This window comes from Perca flavescens, chromosome 21 (genome assembly GCF_004354835.1).
Source record: "Perca flavescens isolate YP-PL-M2 chromosome 21, PFLA_1.0, whole genome shotgun sequence".
NCBI classification, from domain to species: Eukaryota; Metazoa; Chordata; class Actinopteri; order Perciformes; family Percidae; genus Perca; species Perca flavescens.
Genome location: NC_041351.1, coordinates 4,478,911 through 4,505,341, shown reverse-complemented (window position 1 = coordinate 4,505,341; position 26,431 = coordinate 4,478,911). Strand labels below are relative to the sequence as shown.

General features: G+C 42.3%; 2 protein-coding genes across 7 annotated transcripts; one reads left to right on the top strand and one right to left on the bottom strand.

Annotated features, from left to right (window-relative positions):
- Window positions 1-1,838: 1,838 nt before the first annotated feature.
- Window positions 1,839-14,614, bottom strand: ush1gb (Usher syndrome 1Gb (autosomal recessive)). 5 transcript variants are annotated; one of them, XM_028568301.1, is made up of 6 exons: window positions 14,048-14,199; window positions 12,376-12,581; window positions 6,530-6,974; window positions 4,389-5,212; window positions 3,938-4,100; window positions 1,839-2,432 (listed from the first exon to the last, which is right to left on the bottom strand). In XM_028568301.1, exons 1-4 carry the CDS (start codon window positions 14,099-14,101, stop codon window positions 4,391-4,393), a joined length of 1,527 nt encoding a protein of 508 aa, XP_028424102.1. In that variant the 5' UTR covers window positions 14,102-14,199; the 3' UTR covers window positions 1,839-2,432; window positions 3,938-4,100; window positions 4,389-4,390. The 5 variants fall into 5 exon arrangements, with proteins under 5 accessions (XP_028424102.1, XP_028424104.1, XP_028424105.1 ...); XM_028568303.1 differs by having other exon boundaries at window positions 12,376-12,578; XM_028568304.1 differs by having other exon boundaries at window positions 12,376-12,533.
- LOC114548382 (proton channel OTOP3) lies at window positions 14,402-25,620 on the top strand. Of its 2 annotated transcripts, none has more exons than XM_028568299.1 (8): window positions 14,402-14,619; window positions 15,788-16,266; window positions 16,584-16,720; window positions 19,453-19,511; window positions 19,639-19,775; window positions 22,803-23,485; window positions 25,114-25,278; window positions 25,369-25,620. In XM_028568299.1, the coding sequence occupies exons 2-8, from the start codon at window positions 15,903-15,905 to the stop codon at window positions 25,537-25,539; spliced, it is 1,716 nt and encodes a 571-aa protein (XP_028424100.1). In that variant the 5' UTR covers window positions 14,402-14,619; window positions 15,788-15,902; the 3' UTR covers window positions 25,540-25,620. The 2 variants fall into 2 exon arrangements, with proteins under 2 accessions (XP_028424100.1, XP_028424101.1); XM_028568300.1 differs by lacking the exon at window positions 14,402-14,619 and adding an exon at window positions 15,042-15,172.
- Window positions 25,621-26,431: the final 811 nt, after the last annotated feature.

Genomic DNA, 26,431 nt, shown 5'->3' with positions numbered 1-26,431 from the left:
CTGTGTTGGGCTAAGCTAATGCTGGAGCCATCAGGCAGCGTTACAACACGCACGGAGATGAGAAGGGTATGTATCGACTGGTCTTACTCTGGGGGTTGCGGTGAATAAGCTAAATTCCCAATAAGTCGGCGTGTTCCTTTAAGTAAAGGACCTGAATACTTCTTCCACCGCTGGAAATCAGCATATATTTTGGAAATCCGTTCTTTGAGAGACAGGCCGCGAGTGCAAAGACTACAGAGCTGGAGTGAGAAGGGATCATAAGAGCACCAGGCGGTCTGCCAGCTGCCCTTCCATATCCTCCCACAGCCTTGGGCTTGTTGTTTTTATTTATACTAAGCCCTAATCAGCCGTCGGTGTCACTCATTTTGCCGGAGAATGGCACGTGAAGGGTCCAAGGGCGAAGCTTATATTCCAGACTGAGGTCATGAAGTGGTGTACGTATGAAACGCCAACTCGTATGCAATTATTGGCGTGTTATCAAGATGCAAAACTGTTTTTTAGCGTGTTTATCAACGCCGTTTGGCCTCCATTGACTTACATTACCTTGCGATTGCGTGTGAATCCACGCCGTAGCGAGTAGTATGAAAGGGCGAAAATCTTAAACACACGACTTTCACTCAGGGGATAGCGTCCCGAGTGTGACTTTTTGTTTTCCTAAACCGAACCAATTCTTCTTTTCCTAAACCCAACCAGTTCTTCTTTTCCTGAACCCAACCAGTTCTTTTCCTGAACCCAACCAGTTCTTCTTTTCCTGAACCCAACCAGTTCTTCTTTTCCTAAACCCAACCAGTTCTTCTTTTCCTAAACCCAACCAGTTCTTTTCCTGAACCCAACCAGTTCTTCTTTTCCTGAACCCAACCAGTTCTTCTTTTCCTGAACCCAACCAGTTCTTCTTTTCCTGAACCCAACCAGTTCTTCTTTTCCTAAACCCAACCAGTTCTTCTTTTCCTGAACCCAACCAGTTCTTCTTTTCCTAAACCCAACCAGTTCTTTTCCTGAACCCAACCAGTTCTTCTTTTCCTAAACCCAACCAGTTCTTCTTTTCCTGAACCCAACCAGTTCTTCTTTTCCTAAACCCAACCAGTTCTTCTTTTCCTGAACCCAACCAGTTCTTCTTTTCCTAAACCCAACCAGTTCTTCTTTTCCTGAACCCAACCAGTTCTTTTCCTAAACCCAACCAGTTCTTCTTTTCCTGAACCCAACCAGTTCTTCTTTTCCTGAACCCAACCAGTTCTTCTTTTCCTAAACCCAACCAGTTCTTTTCCTGAACCCAACCAGTTCTTCTTTTCCTAAACCCAACCAGTTCTTCTTTTCCTAAACCCAACCAGTTCTTTTCCTGAACCCAACCAGTTCTTCTTTTCCTAAACCCAACCAGTTCTTCTTTTCCTGAACCCAACCAGTTCTTTTCCTGAACCCAACCAGTTCTTCTTTTCCTGAGCCCAACCAGTTCTTCTTTTCCTGAACCCAACCAGTTCTTCTTTTCCTGAACCCAACCAGTTCTTCTTTTCCTGAACCCAACCAGTTCTTCTTTTCCTGAGCCCAACCAGTTCTTCTTTTCCTGAACCCAACCAGTTCTTTTCCTGAACCCAACCAGTTCTTTTCCTAAACCCAACCAGTTTTTTTCCAAAGGCACGTGGCTTTAGAAAGTGCCACGTGGCGTGTATGTTTACGCTTATGACGTTGCAGACTGCCGTCCGCTGTATACAGCGTAGACATACACGCGGATAGCTCAAAATGCGTACGAATAACAAAACGGCATGTTTACGTGAAGTCATATCACTTTGTATATTCAGTAAACACTGCTCAGTTATATCAAAATATATTCACACAGAAAACGATAATAGCTTTCACTTTATTTTAATAAAAGATAATTATGGTTGTGGGTACATCTATTGATAAAAAAAAAAAACTAACATAAAATGAACATTCATGCACTGTCATACTCTGACAGAGTTCGCAGACAGACGGACCTTGAGTGAAACCATATATGCCCCGGAGCAACCTGAGATAACAGTGTTATCTAGCACTAACTCACTTAACCTCACAGTAGCACCCTTTAGTTTCACTTTTGCAGCAGTGTTTGCCGAGCAACAGTCAGTCTGTGGCTATTTGCATCCATAAAATAATAGTCATAAGTTGCCACTGTGTATGTGCCGTTGAGTAAAATAACATGTTTAAAGTAAGAAAACTGTACAACGAAGACATAATAAACACTATATTCAAAGGGTTAAGTACATTCACTGATACATGAATTAATACAGTATGCAAAAATAACATGTCAGGCTACATTTATTGGAAAGGAATCCTTTAAAAAAAAAAAAAAAAAAAAAACATGTATCCATGTGTACAGTTGTGGCAAAGCTTTTCCATAAAGCATTGATAACTTCTTTTCCAAATTTCAGTCAGGATAGCGAGCATCAAGTGGGTTTATCCTGTAAATAGATGAGGAAAAAAAAAACTAGATATGACTTTCTTGTGATAAAAATGTATAATGAAATATCAACATAAATGTCATGCAGACCAGCAAGATAAATAGTGATTAAATCGCAATCTTGATTCACCCCTGTTCAGGAATTAACTTTTAAATGGAGCTGGGCAATATATCGATATTATACCGCTATCGTGATATGAGACTGGATATCGTCATATCGTAATATGGCATAAGTGTTGTCTTTTCCTGGTTTTTGCATAACCGTAAAGTGATGTCATTTTCTGAACTTACCAGACTGTTCTAGCTGTTCTATTATTTGCCTTTACCCACTTAGTCATTATATCCACATTAGCGATGATTATTTAAAAAAGAAATCATATTGTGTAAATATTTTGTGAAAGCACCAATAGTCAACACTACAATATCGTTGCAGGATCGATATCAAGGTATTTGGTCAAAAATGGCATGATATTTGATTTCCTCCATATCACCCAGCCCTACTTTTAAATGACTTTGATTTAAAAAAATAATAAATGTTTTAACATTAACATGTTTTAATTATGTAAAGACATGTTCAAGGAGTTCAGATAGAGCCTGTATCAGGGCCATATTTAGTTCAATGTGTTATATGTTACTATTTATGGTAGCCTACTAAATTAAATGCCAGTATGTACTTTAATTTCTTTATCCATTGAAGCCTCTATGTTTACAGGCTAGTGGTGATGTGCAATGTGCTATAGGTGCCAAAAAAAAAATCTATACAGCCAATTTGTTTTGTTTTGTCATGGATCATCGTGGCAGAGAATCGTGATATAAATTCTAAGTTAAAAAATTGTGATTCATATTTTTCCCCGAATCGTGCAGGCCTAGTGTCATGGTACTAAAATGATTTACAGGCCTCTCGTTATCATAAGTCGCCACTAGATGGTGACTTTTAGCTGGTAAAAAGGCTCTGCTGTTGACCCACACAGTTGTTCTCAGTTACTCTGGCTGATTAGATCTCTGCTCAGGTTGGAGTTGGGTGGAGCCATGTTCGGAGGAGTTTGCTCTGGTCACTAAACTCTATGTACTTAAAACAAATCATCCAGAGTTAAGTGCAATAAAAGTATGATAAAGTTAGTTTAATGTCAAACATGCCCACATGAGCACATGGTCTAATCAGCCACATTCAAGAGAAAGATCTTTGTTGGAGAAATATGCAAATGTAGGGGCTTGAAGTCTAATTTATTAGGCACGCCTTGGTAAATCTGTGCAAATGTTTTGGAAGCTGTAGTCCATGAATCTCCATTAGATTAAGCTAGGTGCAGCTAGAGGTGTGCGATATGGAGAAATGATATCATTATATAGTGAATGAAATAAATACATGTTAATAGATGGAATTACCAGATGGGAAAGTCTGCTTTTGAGAGATTCGACAAAGTTAGAGACTAGCTGGTGAACGTAGCTTAGCATTAGCAGCTAAAGAGACGAAATAAAGAGCTAAAAAAGAGAAAATATTGGACTTACTTTCGTCAGGTGGACAGATAAATGACAGCTGGATGTGTAAATAGGAAACTGTCATATCAACAGGACGTCACACAAATGGGCCATTTAGTGACACTCCCACCACCTCACAACCCTGCAGCGAATCGCCTGATCACTTTTCTAGTTTTTGATTGGGCCCTAATGCCTGGAAACAGAGCCAAGAGGAGGTGTATCAGTCTAGTTTTATCTCAGACCGCTTGAATTACAATATGCTGAAAGATGGAATTTTTGCACCAAAAATAAAGTGCCCACCACAGCTTTAAGGCCATCTACACCTATTTATATTCTCACAATTCTGCGATGTCTGTCATCTTCACTAAAAGTCTTCTACACAACATGCAGAAACAGTAGCTTATGTGAGACATCAACAGTTTCTCTGAAAGGAGAGTGGTGCTTCCCATTGAAAACAAAATGTGGATTCCTTCACACTGACCTTCAGAGCTCAGTGTCTTCAATGGCCTCTGGTTCATCTATGGTGTCCAGACGTTTCTTGCAGGCATCCAGAAGTTTCTTCCTGGGGCCCAAAGGGATATGAATGCTGGCGAGGTCCTGATCTGAACAAAGCAGCAGAGCCTCCAGGTCGATCTTCTCCCGCCTGAAAATCGCCATGAACTCAATGAGGCTTTGAGAGGCCAGGAAGGTCTCCAGTGGACTGCTCTCTGGCTCAAAGTCCTCATCCAACCCAACGTCAGTCTCCTCCCAGGGCAACTCCTGAAGGTTTCTTTCTTGCAGGCTCAAGGCGCTGCCGATGCTGTCCTCATCGAAGCTGGGCGAGCGGCGGGGCAGACGTCCTTGTAGACGAACATTGGGTGCCCGGCCCACAGGTTCACTCCCTACTACACTGCCTTCCTCCCGTGCGGCGGTACTAAACATGCCTGCACTCAAATAGTTCCTCCTGAACACCATGGTGCCGAGCCCTGGGCGGTTGAACAGGGAATCGCGTCCGGAGTCGGCACTGATCTCCGAATACGCAGCCTCGTGGAGGCCCGGGTCACTCATGGCACGGGAGACGCCATCGTCGTCGTTGTCATTGTCAGGGTGGAACATGTCGCGGATGTTGAGGCGAGAGCGCTCCTTGGTGTTGGCGTATGTACCCTGTTTGAGAAACATGACGTCGTTGCCGAGCTGCAGGCCGGACAGCGAGCGCACACTTTTCCTCCCGTCCTCGTAGATCTTGAACGAGCCATCAACCTGCTTCTTCTTCTCCAGCTTCTTCTGTATCTTGGCCTTGCCCTTGGCTGTAGAGAGCAGGGTGGCCTGAGAGGAAAGTATAGACATTAAGAATTAAGAAAAACCGCTCCGTTTCATTTAGACCACTGAATGAATAAACCCACGACTTTAAACAATCACTGTGTTACAACTCAAATGAAGTCAAAGTCCTGCCCCCTTTTCAAGCTGCTCTCTGTTCCATGAGACCTCGGCGGACAATCAAGGGCTTCTTTCATTTGTCTTTCTAAAGAATTGAAACATGATCTTGGAGTTTTAGGATTCATTTTTTCTAAAATAAAATAGTATCTACTACTTTACAACAGTAAAATGCAAGCACCTCATTGTTTTGACAAAGAATTGAAAAGCAATTATTTTATTAACGAATAAAGACTACAGATACGATGAGGTTTGGCAAAGAGCCCAAACGACAGACAAAGTTAGTTACTAGCCGACTCTTAAAGAGACACATATCTCCCCTAAGCAGGTGGAGACCAAACTAGAGCTTTAAAAGGAGAGTGACTTTTCAACTTACATCCATCAGGTAGTCAGGAAATAAATGCTAATGTTGCTCCGTGTCTGCTGGATGTATAAATAAGCAACTGTCTGGTAACAAGTCAGGCTGTTCAAATTCACCATTTATACTTATACCCTCGAAAAAGTACTGCACTATGTAATTTATATATAACCCACGTAAGCGCGAGTCAGGACGTACAGGGCTGCCTCAAGGAGGAAGTCAGTCGACGCAGTATAAAGAGCGACAAAGTCAGCGTAGGGAGGAGGTCGGGGTGGATTGATGGGTCAAATACCACAGGACTTTCACCCAAGAGGTCGCTGGTTATGTCCTGTGTGAAAGCAAAAGTCAACTTATTTTAACATACTTTTGTTACGTAACATACGTAAGTAACGCCACGAGTAAGTTACGTAAAAAACATACTTTTCTTTTTACCTAAACCCCAATTTTTTCTTGAAACCTAACCAAGTAGTTTTGTTGCCTGAACAGGTTCTGCATCGCTCTTGTTGCCGGAGATCCGTAGGATAACGCAGAAACACGTGCGCCTAACTTGTTATATCATACGAACCGTTGTATGAGGATATGTTTAAAGAGTTTACAATATCTACCTCACGAGCTGAACGAGCTGTGGTTACGGGTTATTCAGCTGCTCCCCAGTGGCCAAAAATAGTTAACGCTGGTTTCAAGGAAGGTGCTTGTTAAAACTCTTCTTTCATTATGTTTTGGCAGCTTTTCAGAAAGAGTGATTAAATAAACTTTCAGTGGTATAAATATGTTGAGAACAAGGAGCAAATGCAACAGTAGCTAACCCGGAGGTGATATTCCACTTTAACACAAAGTCAAAGAGCAACCACCTGCGAGTATGGCATGTTGGAGGTGACAGTGTTGAACTTGCTCAGTGTGCTGCCGCTGGCGTAGCTCGAAAAGCTGATAGCATCCAAGTTGTCTAAAGCCGCTGACTCCTTCATGAACTTCCTCTCCATATGTTCACGGTGCTTCCTCTGGAGCTTCGCGCAGTCTTTGATGCGGCGCTCGGCGGCTCGAAACGCCCGGTCCTTGAGTTTGTTGACCAGCTTTGGGTTGAGGGTGATCTGCTTGGCAGCGATGGAGTCCAGGTAGCGAACACAGTCCATGTGTTCCTTGGTGGCGGCCATGTCCAGCGGTGTGTGGTAGTCGTTGTCCAGACACCACACGTTGGCACCGAAAGCCACCAGGAAGGACAGGCAGTTGTGGTGGCCGTTGGCAGCTGCCAGGTGAAGCGGTGTGTTGCCCCAGATGTCACACCTGTCCGGGTCGCCCCTGGAAGACACGGAACGAGACAAGATGCCATGTTCCCAGATTCACACATACAGTATGATTTCTGTTACTCATTTTAAAAAAGGAGCACACCAGTGTTCTGCAGGTTTTAGCCAATTTATGTCATGCACAATATCCCTCACACTAAAAAAAACACTGTCTTAATTGATACTTTTATTGATCCCCAGAGGGGAAATTAGATTTTTTTCTCTGTTGTTAGAACACACTACACACAGGCCTGAAATACACACATGACCAGCCACCAGTCCACACTCGTACTTTGGTCCATACAGGTAATTGAACCAGCAACCCTGCGGCTCCCAACCCAACCCCCCCACGGACTGAGCTACTGCTACCATAGATAATCCCAGAACTGGCATACACGTAAGGGTTAGGCTCTGTTCATTCATTCATTTCATTTTTTAATGAAGTTACTAGTTTGTTAATCTCTTTTATTGAGATTAATTTCTTTTCTGTGATTTCTTTAGAGCCATAGAGAGTAGTTTCTGTCTCCCCCACGAGGAATTCTAAGTAATGACAACAAAACTGTTGGCGCGTCCACATGATAAAAGCCTTCCGTGAATCGCACGCAAATCCTGTAGACACTTGATAGGCTTTTGACCTCCCTTTGCATAGTCTATTATTATTCATATTGCTTTGTTAGTGTTTTTTCTTTATGTGCTATAATAATGAAAAGGAATTAAATGAACTATATAGACACACCTATCCACGTGTTGTTTTTGTGTGGGATTATTGTCATGGTTTGCTCTCCCCTCAAGATTCAATAACATAGTAGCATTACTTTGTAATATGACACAATGGAAGAGTTTAGAAGGTGCAAGAAAGTCTTAATTTGTCTTGATCCCTTCTACATTGACCAAGAAAGTAACTCAATTTATGACCCATTTTCTGTATATACTGCGTACAGAAAATGGCTCATAAATTGAGTTACATACTGTATATATTTCTAATCTTCAGCACCAAACAGACTTTTTCTTACAGAGAAAGATGTGGCATGCTGCAGACTTAACCCAGGTTCACTGAGAAACTCAACCTCCCTTTGCTGATGGGAATGACTCAAATGACCAGCAACTATATCAGTTCATCTCCTACAGTGAAAAAGACCCTTAGGTTTAAAATGTCATTACTTAAGTTAGGTAATGTAATGGTAACATCAAAGTTTTTTGATCTATCAGAGCAAAAAGGGGCTCGTTGCATGGGTGGAATACGGACTCCAAATCAAGGCACGCTGTAGGGTTTGTGCTAAATGAAAATGCCTTTATTTTATAATGTGCATCAGTGGCAATAAAAGGTAAAGTGACCAAATAAAGGCATATTAATTTCGCAGGGGTTTTGCAACCCCATTGTCTCTAGGTACAGTGTAGACATTATAGAGTGTTTTCACTTCACGCTCTGTGGTTGTGAGTAAAACGTTCAAAGGTACAAGTGATGATAGGTCGAGCTACATATTACTAATGCTAAAGTGCTTATTCGATTAATTCAATAGACCAAAGACAGAAATGTCACCTGCAATGATTGTGATAAGCGATTAATCGTTTGCAAAATATTTTTTTGGGAGGTACCACATTTCTGGTTGTGGCTTCTCAAATGTGAGGATTTGCTTCTTCTGTCTGTTTTATTTGATTGTAAACTGAATATCTTTGGGTTTTGGACAAAATAAGCAAATTGAAAACTTTTTTTGGACTTTTTCAGTCTAAATGTATGATTATGATATATCATTTAATTAAGAACTTTATTGATAGATTTCCAGAAATTTACAGTGCAATCTTGCGCAAGTTTTTGCAGTCTTCTTCCACCCTTGTCAAATGACAGTAATATTAGCTGAAGTTAATCAGTATAATGGGCTCTAGGTTTTGGTTACATATTGATAATAGTTCACAGACACACAAGCAGCATGTCGACTCTTCCACCATGCACAGGACAGTCTGTATGCACGGATGGACTGTGTTTGCATCGAGTCCCTCCTCTTCCTGTTTTGGCCGATCCGCGGCAGAGTCCTGATCAATAATTGAAATGCTGCAGGTTAAACAAGACAGAGGTGACTTTGCATTATTTATCCCACACACCAAGAGCCTTTTTTCTGCAGACACCCAGAGGACACTGTTACCACACTCAGCCTGGCCACCACCTTTATCAGCCTGAACCCTGATTGCACTTCCTGTCAGCAAACCTGGCAGTCTACAATCTGATATTAGAACCAATCGTTGGTTTATTTTTATGTTCCAGAGCAGCATCATATTTTACTCTTATATATTTCCCTGTCATCCTGGTGACGTAGCAGCGACAGCGGCATCAACGGGTTGCTGCGCTTCGGTGGCCGTCATGTTGAACGTAAACAAAAAGCTGCTCGGTCGCTTCTCTGTCGTCATCGTGTTAAACCCGCCAATAGCGCGCCAGGTGGATAAGCCAGTTTGTGATTGGTTCCCGCAGATTTGTAACGGAAGCAGGATAGATAAACGTACAGGGCGAAATCAAATCGCCGATCGATCGGGCTGGGTTTACCCAGTCTAAGACCGGTAGTAACTGAAACACGTCTGTAGCATGAGTACAAACTCGACTCAATTTCCCAACCTCTTAGGAGCCCTTTGGACAAAAAAAGTGCTTGTTGAGCCCACAAACTTTCCTGTTGCCTTCAAGTTCCCATCCCGTACAGGGCACACAGCAGACTGCACATCAAGCTTCATTATTTTCCCAGAGGCCCAGAAACCAACCACTACTATTGGAAGAACATCCTGTTTTTAGGCCAGTGTGGATCTGAAAATGCAGGTCTGCTTGTTGGTCCGCCATTTTGATCCAGACTGAAATATCTCAACAATAGGGCTGAACGATTTTTGAAAATAATCTAATTGCGATTTTTCCCCCAAATATTGCGATTGCGATTTGATATTCGATTATTTTTTTAAGCTCTTTGTTTTCTGTATTATTCAACAAAGACAAACAGTAAATCATTGTATAGTATGAACAACACACAATTGCACACTACACAGTTACATACATACATACATACATACATACATATATATATATATATATATATATATATATATATATATATATATATATATATATATATATATATATATATATATATATATACATACACACACACATATATACACACACACATATATACATACATATATATATATATACACACACACACACATTTTTTTACAGTGCACAGAGAGGAGCTGCCTCCAGCCCCTCCCCCTCGTGAAGTTGCGTGCCGACACCGTCAACACAGCACTAGCTCAGAGAGGCTATCGTTACGTTAGCTGCTGCTGGTCTTGCCGTGGGATTAACTGTACTAATAACACCGTTGAAACACCGCGGCCACGCTGCTGTGAAAGCTCCCCGAACCGTCATTTATCAGTCTGATTGTTACCCCTCTCAGTGGCAGCTCCTCCACTCATATCTTTATAACGGAGCTAACCGCTAACCGGAGCTAACCGCTAATCAGAGCTAGCTCGTTGCCAACCGAGCCTTCAGTTCTGCGTGCCTGTATCCATTAACTGCATGTATGGACTCGAGCCCGAACAAAACCCTTCATTTTATTAAACTGGCTGTAAAAGTTTTAAACTTCAACTCAGAATTGTTTGAATGACAGAGATCAGCTCAAGGTACGGTGTAGCGTTAGCGGGCTAAGTCGATGCTTTCTCTGCATAGTGCAGACTGATTTGCTCTCGCGAGTCATCAAATCGAGACCAAATCGCAGCCTTTGCGATTAGGAAATCGCGTTTTAACATATCGCGATATTATCGCAAATGCAATTAATCGTTCAGCCCTACTCAACAACCACTGGATTTATTGCCATGAAATGTAGTGTAGACATGTATGGTCCCCAGAGGATGATGCATAGTGACTTTGGCGCTCACCTTTCCTCTAGCGCCACCACCAGGGGAAAAGGATTTGTGAGGACTATGGTTAACTGCTCCTCAGATCTCTGCAGGGTAAATCCAGACAGGTAGCTAGACTATCTGTCCAATCGGACTTTTCTGTTGCACGACTAAAACAACTTTTGAACGTACACATGTTCCACCAAAACATAATCCTTCCCAAGGCTATTTTGCAGAGGCACAGTAGCTCCGTCAGGCGCTTAGCACCGGCCAAGGCGATTGTGATTGGTTTAAAAAAAATGCCAATAAACCAGAGCACGTTTCTCTCCCATTTCACACAATGCTGTGTGGACTAGCCAGACCTTCCTCTGCAGTGCTGTGGAGGAAGGTTTGGCAATGCGAGACTAGTAAATAGACAGTGTAGGTTTAAGTTTGTCCATGAAGTTATGCAGCTCCTCAAGACCCAGTAAAATTCCTGAGTTGTCTCTCAACTAGGGCGGCAACTAACGATTAACATTGTTGATTAATCTGTCGATATTCATCGATTAGTGGTTTGGTCAATAAAACATCAGAAAATGGTGAAAAATGTGGATCAGTGTTTTCCCAAAGCCCAAGATGACGTCCTCAAATGTCTTGTTTTGTCCACAACTCAAAGATATTCAGTTTACTGTCACAGAGGTAGGGCTGGGTATCGTTCAAAATCTTTCGACAATTTCGATACCTCAGTTTAGATACGGGTTCCTAACGACACTTTTTTCGATACCATATGTTTTAAAATCCATTTCAACATCAACAAAAATATATTAAACACAAAGATTTTATTTTCCACCTTAATTGTGAATCAAAAAAGTTATCAAAATTAAAAAATTCTGGTAAAACTGCTCACTCAGAGTAACATTATTAAAAGTGCATTGCAAGCTCAGCCTGTCAGTCAGTCATCAGGGCAGAGAAACCACCGTTGTGCCTGCTTGTCTAAGAGGAAGTGTAACGTCAACAGCACCGCGACCGCTTTCGGCTCGCCATTAATTTCAAATCGCAGCAAACGCTGTCTGTGTGAAGTTATGAAAAACACCCACCGTGACTCTCTGTGACGTCAACAAAACTGCAAACAGTTTACTTTGTCCGCACCTCTCCGTGTGTGTGTGTGTGTGTGTGTGTGTGTGTGTGTGTGTGTGTGTGTGTGTGTCGGTCGGAGCTCTGCTCTGTGTCAATATTCAGAGAGGACAGATAAGCTTGCGCTTAGACGCTTTTGGAACTGAAATTTGGCACCGAAAGATAAATAATTTTACCAGTGCCATACAAGTATCGACGTTCGGTACCCAGCCCTACACAGAGGAGAGAAGAAACTAGAACATATTCACATTTAACAAGCTGGAATCAGAGTGTGACTCAAACCGATTATCAAAATAGTTGGCGGTTTATTTTATAGTTTACAACTAATCAATTCATCTTTGCAGCTCTAAAAGAAAGAAAATAAAATGTTCAAACGTTACTGAAAGAAAAAAACTGCCTATAAAGCGAGATGTATCTCTTCTCTTCTCATTTACCTTTTGCTGTGAACTTTGATCTGCAGCTCAGCTCTAGTCGTCCGTCTTTGCTTCATGCCCACTCTGCACTGCCTCCTCCAGGGGCCGCAGTAGGAAGAGGTCCTATCCATCACTGTGACCTTTCCCTGTGTCTCCACTTTACTCCTCGCCTTATAAACCTGCCAGCAGCAGCGTGACATACAGCGTTCTAGCCTGATTTTAATCTGCTGCCGTAGAGAGAGCAGGCAGTAAATATCACGCTGCTTTGTCTCATAACGCTTAAACAAAAGACGTCTCGGATACATTGGCTACAACTTATCTCACAGAATATAGACTTACTCCCAAACTCATGAACCTTTTTATCGTCATCTCAGTTTTCTCTTACTAATACGCAGCAATGCACAAGGCTTTCAGAGCATATCATATCGTTGATCCGCCGCTTGGGAGTTCACAATGGCTTCTATATTGTAACAGAATCAGATTTAGATCATTATACCTGCTGCTCCGGCTCTGGCCTGCTATGTAACGGATTAGCCCCATCTGTGAGACGAAATATACAGTTATCATCAGCATACACTCTTTCTACGAACTATAGAGTGTTTATGTTTGAGCATTAGGGCGTCAAGTGACCTTTTCTCTGTAATCAGGCTGTTAAAATGTAAAGCCCTCCGTCTCCAGCAGCACTGATTACAACCGCGATGGGGGCAGGAATATATGTGGCAAAATATGTTAATTATATTCACGCGGATATGAGCCGGCACAGATCACGGAGGTAAAGTAATATAAAATATATCCTAATGTTTATTTCTGTGAAGCTGGAGGATTCTCGAGAGTTTATAACAGGACATTTTGTGGGGACAAAGTACATCTTCATCTTTCTGTTTAAACAATAGTCAAATCTGACTTGATTATAGTTTGTCTCGAGTTAAATAGGCTATTTAAAGCGTGCTTCTTAAAATAAGTGAGTTTGTATCTAGATTGAACAAGGTAAATCCAACATAGGCTCTTTCCATTGAACTTTCACTTCTGACAAAATGGTCAAAATAATAGAATAGATATAGAGAATAGAGAATAATACAAATTAAACTAAAACTGTCCCAAGAGAGAATACATTTCCTAGAGAGTTTACATATAGGTCTAGGTGATAACAAGATGTCTTATATGAACAAACAGCAAACTGGGGACATTATGTATCTTCTTGTAAAAAAAATGTATACATTTTAACATCTTACTGTTTACAGAATAGTCAACTCTGACTTGATTTTAGTTTGATTAAAGTTTCAAATTCAAAGCCTTCTTCTTAAAAAAAAGGGAGGTTTTTAATTGAGTAAGGGATGAATCCACTTAGGCTATTTTCCGGTAAAATTAGGCTATTTAAAAAAGTTAATAGCATAAATATTTTTATTTTATTTTAAACTATCACAATATTTGCACAGGAGAGAATAAGTCTCCCTAGAAAGAACAAACAAACAAAAATAAGAAGGAAAGAAAAACTAAGGTTAGCTAATAAGCTTAAAATAAGTGAGTATTTTGGATTGAACATCAACTTAGGCTATTTCCATTAGCCTAACTAGCTATATAAACAGACTATTGTAGCCCCACTGGAAGCTTTCACGGTGACTCCGGTCAGCCGATGAAATGAAACAAGTTGTGGATGATTTAACTGGTGTGAGAGACGGATGCTCGGACTCACCCTCTCGACACTATGAGCCGAAGCGCCTCCAGGTTGCCGTGGTACGCGGCCCATAAGGTCGGTGTCATCCCATCCTCATCCGGGCCGTTCAGCTCCTTCCGTGTGGCCTCCTTCAGCACGTCCAGGTAGCCGTCCCTGGCCGCCCGGTGGTACCGGTCGTTCATGGCGGCGCCCTCGGCTTCTGCAGCCCCGGCTCACTCTCAGTGTGATTCCATGGAGGTTTCTGGAGGGTTTGCATCGGTATTTAGGCAACTTTCTGTCCGGGTCGCGGCGGCTCCGGACGGGCGGACGGCCTGGAGAGGCACGGAGCGGGCTGACAGGCTGGTTGCTAGGGGACGAAAACGTTGTCTGGAGGGGGCGGGGCTATGACGATGAGACCCCGCCCCTTTTCAGAATATAACCGTTAAAAAATGGAATACGATACAGAACAGTGTTGTTTAGAACACAATATAGAACAGAGCAGAGGCGTTTGAAACGGTAGAGTGCAGTACTGTAGACCACTGAACTGGCATACCAAATAGATGTATGGCGGCCCTGAAGTGCCAAACACAACAGCATTTTTACCCGATTAGGTGAGTAGAAAAAAAAAGAGCGTAAAAAGCAAAACTAAATAGATCAGCAGCATGGCCTGCATTAGAAGATAAAAAAACACACACCATAACACATGAAAAAAACACACAAGGGCAGTCCCTCCAGGATTTTTTTGAGATTGTTGCAGCCCAAAATGCCTGATTTTGCAGGAGCTTTTTTTTGTTTTTCTTTGGTGCAATGAAGTTGTGGAAGACAGTGAAAGAGCCTGGAGCCTTTAGGAGTTAAAACTTGCAAACACACCCTCAAGCACCCTCAAATGACACATTTATCATTCTTATTGGTAGAAAAGATTTATGACCTAATAAATTCCCATCAAAGCTCGGACCAACCTTCACCATGAGCACAGGTCTAATTAGATAGAAATCACCTGTGTGTGTTCAGAGCATGGTTCAGAGGCTTTAAATTCAAATCACATAGATTATACACTTATGCTGACACTTCACAAACATTTTGCAATACAATTTCAGACTGTTGGATGTATTTTTCAACTGGTTTCCATTCATTCCTGTGTGTGTTAAAGAAGGAACTTGAAAGGTAATCATTAAATGATAAATGTCTAAGATATTGTCTCCCCCTCCCTCCTCCACTCCCACACTGTGTGTGTGTGTGTGCTTTCAGCCACCTGCTTTTATGCACAAAATAACCTGAGTGGGAAAAGAGTTGAATTATTGCAAGACATTTTTTATACTTAGCTAAGGTTGTTATATCAGTGATATATAAACCTTAAATTAATGATACAATTTACTTAGTACTGATAATATTAGTTACTATTAGTTTATTTTAACCGGTTGTAATCTTTCATACCGTTTTTTAACCAACTCACGATGCATTGTTACGCCCCTAATAAAAACTACAAAATAACAGCCAGACACAAGAGTTAAACTCTCCAACAATAGAAACTACACAGGAGGCTCAACACACATTGCAGGACAAAGTGCCAAAGACTCTGCTCGGGTCATTCGAGGCCTTGAAGCAAACTTTGTTCAAGTGGCACAACAGCTAAAACAAAGGTCAACGTGTAAAGTAAACATGACGGCTCTCCTTTGCGAGGTGTGTTAATGTACTGTATTGTGACCACACCTTGGTATGTGAGAAGGCGGATCCAAAGAACAAGTTTTCAGATGCATGCCTTCATATGTTGAACTGCAGGATTTCACCTTAAGTACAGGAAGAACCCCCGGCAGACTGAATGGAAGAGAGGAAAAGAAGACGGAGGGTGTAAGAAACTAAAGAGTGAAGGACAAAAAAAGGAGAAGGGGTGAATATGAATCGAGATCCTGGAGTCCCAGAGCTAGATTCCTGCTCAGAGGCACCTGGAAATCCCGACAGTGATGAGAACTCACAGGATCCGGAGGACCCGGAGATGGATCCGGTGATGGTTTGGGTTCCCAGTGGGAGGCGTCTGATCTCTGGCATGCTGGGTCTGAATGTGGTGCTGCTGGGAGCGGCCCTGGTGGCTGGAGAGGCTTTCCCCCCCGAGGGCCTGACGCACCAGGAGCCCCAGGTGTTCATTCTGCTGATGATCGGGGTTAGTTCGCTCTGGATGCTGTGGTACCTGCTGTGGGCCCGGAAACAGCCCGGCATCTGCCCGCACAAAGACCACCATGCCGGGGGAATCCCTGTCACCGGTAAGCTGTTTTACCATCATGACAGAATATAAGATACACTGTAAAAAGGGTAATATTCAAGCATCTAGGGTGCCCAAAAAATACTGGAAAAGTAAAATAACGTTCTCGTAAAATACAGTTTGTATATTTCTTTTTACATTTTTGGAATTTTTTGTATATTAAAATTAAGTTTTGACTTTACATGAAATGTATGTTTTCTTTGGCTTTTTAATGTTTAATTGAAGGATATTTACACCTTTAAAAACTAATGTTCTCTGTTGATCTAATTAAGTTAATAGTGTAATGAAATGTCTCTCCTCTCTCCTGCTCTGGTCCAGGAGTCCTCATGCTCTTTGCTGCCTTCAGTCTCCTGTTGCATATCTTCAGGGCCGGTTATTTGATGATCATGATGGCTTGTAAGCCTGTCGTTAAAGTGATCTCTCCATTCATCGAGGCTCCTTTTCTTGCGCTGCAGGTAATGACATTGTATTCTGGTAGAGAGAAAACAGTTTCGGCTGCTGCTTCACGCTCTGTAAGTGGTGCTAAAAACCAGAAGACAGAAAGATATTTAGCAACATTTGATGGTAGAATGAAAGGAACTTCAACCTTGAGACACAGCTTTTATCTCACAATTTTATAGAATTAATCATCAGATAAAACATGTAGAGATAAGTGGACAAAGCCTGCCGTAAGTGAGCATGGTGAAGCAAGGGGAACTATTATATAACATTCATACTTGTATTTTGTGATTCTACTAAAACATGTTTACATGCTTTAATGTTCAAAAAACACTTTATCTTTTCATACTGCCCATGGTTGCTGCTCCTGAATTCACTAGAGCTGTCAATCTTCCTCTGTAATACATTCAAATTTAATTTGTTATTTTTTAAATATTTGAATATTTAATGCTCAAATGCAGCCTGTTATTAATATGTACTACACTACTCATGCTTATGCATTGCCAATACCTCTATAAGCATGTGGTTGTTACATCTTCTGTCCACTAGAGGGACTTCTAACACCAGCCTTGCCTTGAAGGGGAACTACCAGTGTTGCCAACTTAGCGACTTTGTCGCTAGATTTAGCGACTTTTCAGACCCCCTTAGCGACTTTTTTTTTTTTTTTTTTTTTTTTTTAAACGAAAGGGGTGCAGAGGCACCTTATTGACAGCAGAGGGAGCTGACTGCTGGGGAGCACACTGTCTGCAACTACTACGGCGACAACACCGCAAGTTGAGGCAATGGCTTCAACTTGGTGAATGTATTCTAACATGTCTGACCTCACACACAAACTCACCAGGACACAGATTCAGTTATAAGCTACAAACATACTGCAATCTAATACTCCTATATATACTGCTCCGCCAAACTCAGTGTGCTCCCCAGCAGTCATCTCCCCCTGCTGTCCATAAGGTGCTTCTGCACCCCTTTGTTTCAGACCCTCCCACCAGCCTTTGGGCCATGCCTCCTCATTTACATTGACATCTCACAATTCACATTTCCATCTCACAAAATAGCTGGGATGTAAAAACTTTGATGCTCAATATTTCAGAACTACCCTAAATGGAAATAAATGGAAAAGTATTAAGTATAAGTAAGTATTAAGTATAAGTAAGTATTAAAATGTCAAAGGGCAATTGCCAAATGTAAAATTGAAAAGATAAAATTTCAATTAGAAAATTATAAAGCGCAAAGACTAAAATAAAATTTATTTTTCTATTTGAGATTTTAATTTAAGTATTTCCATTTAAGCTTTTCCATTTTGAGTTTCATATTTGATGTTTCTCTCAATCAATACAAGATTTCAAAAATTTCAGTTTAAGCATTTATATTTAAGCTTTGCATTTAAAATTTGACTTTTTACATTGCACTTCACATTTTCAAATGATCATTTTACATTTCAATTTTCAATTTAATTATGGCATAATTGTTCCTAGTGGCGTAGTAAAATAATATTTTTTATTTGATCTTGCTTTGTTTTCTCTTTGGACTTTCAATTTCAATTATGAATAAATATATCCTCCATATGAAACGGTGATCAATGGCTTTGAGATATGTTTTATTTCGTTTATTGGCTGTGACACAGGTTACATCAAATCAGCAGAGACTTGTCTGTAAACTCATGGTAAAGAAGAAATAGAGCGCTTGTCCACACAATAGGGTGTTTTCAACGCACCCTCATTTCAGTTTTAAAAAACGTGTTGCTACGTTTTATCGTGGCTGAACGTGGCCCTGTTGAAACCGGAGCGTTCAGAACAGTTGGAAATCTGATCGTTTTAGCTCACGGGGAGTTCTCTGAAATACATTTACCTAATTATTTGAAGTAAGATCAAGAAACATAAAAACAAACATGTCTATGGCCATAATTAGGATTAATGCTGAAACATTTAACAGGGAAGGAATGGGGTATTTATTATTGAAATAGTTACATAGTCTCACCTTAACACAAAGAAAAAAAGTACACTTATGTTTCCAGTTAGTCTAGCATTGCCAGACCTTCCTCCACAGCGCTACGGAGGAGGGTCTGGTGAGTCCACACAGCATTTCAGGATGGGAGAAAAATGCGGTCTGCGAATCTCCATAGGAAATTAATGACTTCCGGTCGTTTCGCAGCCGTATCTACTGTGCCAATGTGAAGACGGCGTAAGGCATTGCAACCCTGACCAGCTCAGCCCACCCTGGGGCATCACAGTAACGCTGTAAGGAGGGTTGACAGGTCGACAGTTAGCTGACACTCATTTAGAACAACTGTTCCCATGAATCAACTTCTCAAACAGGTTAGAAGAGATAGCCCTCTCTTTTAACTTTACCCTAGTCTCCTGAAGGTCTGGCTAGTCCACATAGCATTCCGGGATCGGAGAAAAACGTGCGCTGGATTATTGGCATTTCTTTAAACCAATCACAAGCTACCGACGGAGCAACGATGCCTCTGAAAAATAGCCTTGGGAAGGTGTTCTGTTTTTGCATTGTTTACACTGTCATATTTCTGCAAAACCACATTGCACATTCCTCTATTAACCAGAGTCTTAATTCATTGAGTGACAGCTGGGGGGTTGGGTGTGTTCGGTGTGGAAATGTTGTTTTTTGGCAGATTTTTTGTGTGTTACAAATCTATGTACATTGTAAAATTCAATACAAAATAACTACGAAGAATAAGAAGAAGAATTTTCTTGCTCTTATTGAATAACTGCTTATTTGTCTTTTGCAGACCTATTTACTGTGGGCTCACTCCAAAGACTGCATTCACAGACACAAGATAATCACCAGGTCCATCACTCTATATGTGTTTTTATCTTTTATAAATGTTCTACATATTAGTTTATGTTCAAGGATGATAGCTTCAGGTGTATGTTGTTTTTGTCATTTCATGTGTGACACTGTTTCTATGACAAAGGTCGGGGATGATGATGGTCCTCTCAGCAGACATGCTGCTGTGGCTGAATGCAGTGACAGAGGACACCATCCACGAGGAGATTGAGTTAGAAAAAGGTTTCAGCAACACAACTGAAGCAGACACGTCTGATTTAGCAGGTGAATGATCTCCATAGATATAATCATCAATCTTAGGGCTGCAACTGATGATTATTTTTGTTGTCAATTCATCTGGAAAAGTCATAGAATTAATAGTCTCGCTTTGCCAGACCTTCCTTCACAGCGCTGCGGAGGAGGGTCTGGCTAGTCCACACAGCATTCCGGGATGGGAGAAAAACTGTGTGCTCTGGTTGATTGGCATTTCTTTAAACCAATCACAATCGTCTTGGGCGCTGCAAAATAGCTTCTACCTAGCTGTCTGGATTTACCCTGCAGAGATCTGAGGAGCAGTTAACCATAGTCCTCAGAAATCCACCGGAGTTTAAAATTACAACACAGAGAAAGCTGGTTCCGGCCAAACAGCAGAACGTCTTGCTGCACCGGAGCAATCCTGGAAGTGGAACATCGAGGATATATGTAGACTGGGTACTGGTAGATATGTTTAGGGACTGCAGACTGGAATTAGTGAAATCCTTGGAAAAGTCATTGAATTTGGTTGTGTTTAATGAAATAGTTTCAGTTATCTTCCGTGAATAACATTTAACATAATGTAACATGAGGTTGAATGTATTTCTGTAGGCTGTTGTATAACGTAACGTAGCTCTGATGTGTACCATCACGTACGTGTCTTCATTTTCACCTGGCCAACTCTCCCTCCGTGTATGCCAGTTAGATGAAACAATGTTTGAATAGAGTTTGAATCTGACTTAGGGCTGCAACTAACGATTATTTTCTCGATTCATTGGTCTATAAAATGTTAGAAAATGGATTCAACATGTGGATCACGGTTTCCCAAAAAGCCCAAGATCCATCCATCCATCTTCATCCGCTTATCCGGTGTCGGGTCGCGGGGGGAGCAGCTCCAGCAGGGGACCCCAAACTTCCCTTTCCCGAGCAACATTAACCAGCTCCGACTGGAGGATCCCGAGGCATTCCCAGGTTGGAGATATAATCCCTCCACCTAGTCCTGGGTCTTCCCCGAGGCCTCCTCCCAGCTGGACGTGCCTGGAACACCTCCCTAGGGAGGCGCTCAGGGGGCATCCTTACCAGATGCCCGAACCACCTCAACTGGCTCCTTTCTCCGAACTCTTGTTTGGTGCATATGCACAAACAACAATCAGAGTTTTCCCCCCCCACAACCCGCAGGCATAAGGAGGCGACCCTCTCGTCCACCGGGGTAAACTCCAACATAGCGGCGCTCAGCCGGGGGCTTGTGAGTATCCCCACACCCGCCCGGCGCCTCACACCCTGGGCAACTCCAGAGAAGAAAAGAGTCCAACCCCTATCCAGGAGTATGGTTCCAGAACCGAGACTGTGCGTAGAGGTAAGCCCCACCAGATCTAACCGGTAGCGCTCCACCTCCCGCACCAGTTCCGGCTCCTTCCCCCACAGAGAGGTGACGTTCCACGTCCCCAGAGCCAGCGTCTGCTGCCCGGGTCTGGTCCGTCGAGGCCCCTGACCTTCACTGCCACCCATGTGGCAGCGCACCCGACCCCAGCGGTTCCTCCCACAGGTGGTGGGCCCATGGGCTGGAGAGATGGGAGCCACGTAGCTTTTTTGGGCTGTGCCCAGCCGGGCTCCGTGGCAAACCCGGCCACCAGGCGCTCGCCGACGAGCCCGCCATCTGGGCCTGGCTCCAGGCGGGGGTCCCGGGCTTCCTCCGGGCAGGGTCACTCCATCTCTACCTCGTTTATTCATAGGGTTTTTTTTTTTTTAACCATTCTTTGTCTGGCCCCTCACCTGAGACCACTTTGCCTTGGGAGACCCTACCAGGAGCACAAAGCTCCAGACAACACAGCCCTCGGGTTCACAGAGACACACAAACCTCTCCACCACGATAAGGTGATGGTTCACGGAGAAGAAAAAAGCCCAAGATGACGTCCTCAAATCTCTTGTTTTGTCCCCAACTAGATATTCAGTTTACTGTCCCAGAGGAGAGAACAAACTAGAAAATATTCTAATTCATGAAGCTGGAATCAGAGAATTTGTGACTTTTTTCATATTAGACTTGAAAAAGGAAGATCCTGCATTCTGTTCTTGCTAAGCATATATGGAGCGAAACGAAAAAGCTTCTTAAATTAATTGGGATGCCAAGCTGATCTCAATAAATGGCGTATGTACGCCAATTCATATGCCATTTTGGCATGTTATCCAGACGCATAATCGCTTTTTAGCGTGTTTATCAACGCCGTTTGGCCTCCATTGACTTATTACCTTGCGATTGCGTGTCAATTTACGTTGTAGCGAGTAGTATGAAAGCCCGAAATTCCGCATAGCGAGGCTGGTTGGGGTGGTGGATGGGTCAAACAACACAGGACTTTCACCCAGGAGAGCGGGGATTGTGTCCAACCGTCGCTTTCTTCTTTTCCTAAATCCGAACCCGTTATTGTTTTCCTAAACCCAACTGTCCGAAAAGCGTCTTGATAACACGCCACAATGGCATACGAATTGGCGTGTCATACATACGCCACTTATTGAGATCAGTCTGCAACCCGTCCACTGTATACGGCGTAGACGTACACGAGCACCATTGGAAAGTGGCGTGTATGTTTACGCAAAGTCATGATGTCACGTTGGTGATGCTTAGCAAGAGTAGAGTGCATCATCTTTCTTTTTTTTAATATCTAATGTGATATTTTTCAAGTGCTCTGGTTTATTGCCATTTCTTTAAACCAATCACAATCGTCTTGGGCGGTGCCTCTGCAAAATAGCCTCGGGAAGGAACTTAATAAAACATAAATAAATGGTTTTAAAGAAGAATATTTTGGTCAATTTAGTCAGCTTTTTCATTGAATCAAGAGCGACAATGAAAAGAAGGATAATGGTACAGTCTCTGTGGTACACTGATGATAGTATTACAGCTTTCCTCTGTGTACACACACTCTACAAGTATAATTGTGGCTGTATTATTTGTGTCCCTTTCAAAAATTGCTCTTCAGAAATGTTATGTTTATTGTCCCCCCCAACTGTTAAATGAGATTTACGCCATGTAATCTATAGAGTTTTAAAGTCCATGCCTGCTTCCAGGAACGGCCAATTCGACCCTCTGTGATTGCAGTGCGAGCGCCGCCTGCCTCGCCTTCAGGAAAGGCTACGAAATCCTTTATCCCTTCAACATGGAGTACTACCTGATGGCCAGCTGCATGATCTATGTGATGTGGAAGAACGTGGGCCGCAGGATGAGTCCAGGTCCCCACCATGTCGCTCAGAAGCTGACTGTCCACGTTGTCTACCACGGTGGGGTCATATGCGGCCTCTTGTTTGGCTCCCTGGTGCTCATCGCGGGAATTATCGTCTTCATTCTGTATCAGGTTTGCGTGAGCCAGGACGAGCTTCGCTTCACCGCCTTCCTCTTATTTTACGGCTACCATTTAGTCGTCATGCCCCTGATGTCTGTGTGCTCCCTGGTCGGGATGCTGGTCCACCGGCTGGAGAGGAGGGCGAACGAAGCGGGACACAACCCCACCCGGAGCCTGGACGTGATGCTCCTGGTGGCGGCGGCTATGGGCCAGTTCGCCCTGTCCTACTTCTGCCTGGTGGCGGCCCTGGCCGTGGGGACGAGCGGGCTTCTCGGGGAGCTGGACCTGTCCTACTCCCTCCTCACCCTGCTGGAGCTCATCCTGCAGAACATCTTCATCATCCAAGGCCTCCACAGGCACCCGAGCCTCCTCGCCAAGAAGAAAGAGAAGCAGCGGAGGATCTTATTCAAGGTACATGTGAAGGGTTAGTTCACTGGAACAAGTCAGCCAATAAAAAGGTTTTGTTTAAAGGAGACCTACAGTACAGGCCAAAAGTTTGGACACACCTTCTCATTCAATGGGCTTCTTTATTTTCATGACTATTTACATTGTAGATTCTCACTGAAGGCATCAAAACTATGAATGAACACACATGGAATTATGTACTTAATAAAAAAGTGTGAAATAACTGAAAACATGTCTTATATTTTAGATTCTTCAAAGTAGCCACCCTTTGCTTTTTTTATTAATAAGGGAAATAATTCCACTAATTAACCCTGACAAAGCACACCTGTGAAGGTAAAACCATTTCAGGTGACTACCTCATGAAGCTCATTGAGAGAACACCAAGGGTTTGCAGAGTTATCAAAAAAAGCAAAGGGTGGCTACTTTGAAGAATCTAAAATATAAGACATGTTTTCAGTTATTTCACACTTTTTTGTTAAGAACATAATTCCATATGTGTTCATTCATAGTTTTGATGCCTTCAGTGAGAATCTACAACGTAAATAGTCATGAAAATAAAAAAACCCATTGAATGAGGTGTGTCCAAACCTTTGGCCTGTACTGTATTCTACACCGTTTACAGGTTCATACTTGTATTTTGTGTTTCTACTACAACATGGTCACATGCTTTAATGTTCAAAAAAATACTTTTTTCTCAAACTGCTCTCCTCCCGACAAAGCCCAGTCAGCGTTTCCATATTTCTTTTTAGTAGGGGCAGGACTTTAAAAGCATTATGCTTCTGTCTGTTCCTTCTTGAACTCATCCTTTTGGAATTTAGATGAATTTGGATTTATGTGTATATGATTTTATTTTTTTAAGATTATTGTTTTGGGCATTTTTGGCCTTTATTTTGACAGAACAGATGAAGACATGAAAGGGGAGAGAGAGGGGGGAATGACATGCAGCAAAGGGCCGCAGGTCGGAGTCGAACCTGGGTCCGCTGCGTCGAGGAGTAAACCTCTATATAATCTATTCTTGTGTTTTCTTATCAGATTGTTTTCCCCCTGTTTTTTACAGTATGTACAGTAAAACAAAACATATCCCAAGTCTTTGCCGTCGCTGCTGCTGCACAGCAGGGGCGGAGCAGAGCGGGTGCTTCTGGGGCTCCAGCCCTTTAAAAATTTATTTTGCTTTTGTTTTGACAAAAGCGTAAAAAAAACAAACGTTGAAAAAAAATCAATAAAAGCATCGAAATTAAGATGTTACAACTATAATTCATATATCATTCAATATTTCATTTCCCAAATTATGTACAGATTTTTAGGCATTTTATAACATTATTAAATGGTTTGGAAAATAGTGCATATAGCTCTTAAATGGAGCATGCACTGCAGCGTGCCTGCCTGGAGCAGATGACCAAATATAGAAAACCTGCTCGATATGACATCATACAGAACCAAGAGTAGAAAAAACGCTGCATTCAGACCAGTCGGAAATCTGAGGTTTTGGCTCACAGGCATTTCTTTCAAATTTGTTTACATCATTATTTGAAACTTTAACATGAACATCTGGCATTGTAACATTAAAGATATGACAGAAAATGCAGCAAAACATAATTTGTCTCCTTTAAAATACTCTATAAACCCTCCCACAGCTTAAGAAAAAGTTTGCGGTGCCAATACAAGACGAGAAGAAGACGGATATATCAATGCTGGAGGGGAACACGCCAGCTGCTGCGCCAGAGCATGATGGGAAAAAGGCCTGGACCAAAAGAGCGATACAAGAAATCTGTTCTTTTCTCATCTTTTGCAATGTCATGGTAATATGATGTGTGTTTATTGTCTGATTTAAGAAGAAATACAAGTGTTATTTCTTTATTAAAATACATCCCTGTTCCCTCTTCTTGCAGCTGTGGATCATCCCTGCGTTTGGAGTCCACCCCCAGTTTGAGAACGGCCTCGGGAAACAGTTTTTCGGCTTCTCTGCTTGGTTTGTTCTGGTGAACTTGGGTCAGCCGCTCAGCGTTTTCTACAGGATGCATTCTGTGGGCGCTTTAATGGAGCTGTTCATCTCTGCGTGATATCCCTCTACAGTTTGTAATTTACATTGTTTGTTCCCTTTAGTTAAAATTAAAGATATAATATGCAACCTTTTTGCACTGAAATGTCTACAAACAAATAGACCTATGTTATGTATGTTGTTGAGTTGTGTACTTGCATTCTCCTAAATGTTTCCAACAATGTTTAAACCCAGAGAAATGTTACATTTGGTCGACTTTGTGCATGTGTCAGTGTTGCGATTTCATCCTCAGGGTCAAACACACAAACCACAATGTCCTGATCTTGCTTGCATCTAACATTTGCTCAGATTTTCAGCATGTCTGACTGATGTTTTAGAGTTCATTGCGGTTGTCTGCCAGAAGCTAGTCTATATCCACGGTGTTCCACTTCCGGGATTGTTCAGGTGCCGCCAACAATTTCGCCAGATATCCCTAGGTTTTATTAGCTTGACGTGGTCATACTCAGATTCTAGTCGGAATGTGACCCCAACCTCGAATGTTGTGGGCGGGGCTAAGTTCGGCTGGCATCCAGGCTAATATTTTATATCCATGTCCCTAATTTTCAGCCGGATGTCCGTTACCTTCCTCTGTCTCTGTGTTGGGGTTCTAACCTCCGGTGGATTTGTGAGGACTATGGTTAACTGCTCCTCAGATCTCTGCAGGGTAAATCCAGACAGCTAGCTAGACTATCTGTCCAACCTCAGTTTTCTGTTGTACGACTAAAACAACTTTTGAACGTACACACATTCCACCAATACAACTTCCCGAGGCTATTTTGCAGTGGCACCATGGCTCTGTCTGGTGCTTAATGCTGCCCAACAGGGCCGGCGATTGCTATAGGCGACCGAGGTGATTGCCTAGGGCGTCAAAAGTGTTGGGGGCGCAGTGTCGCCCTTAGGTCTACTTCCCATTA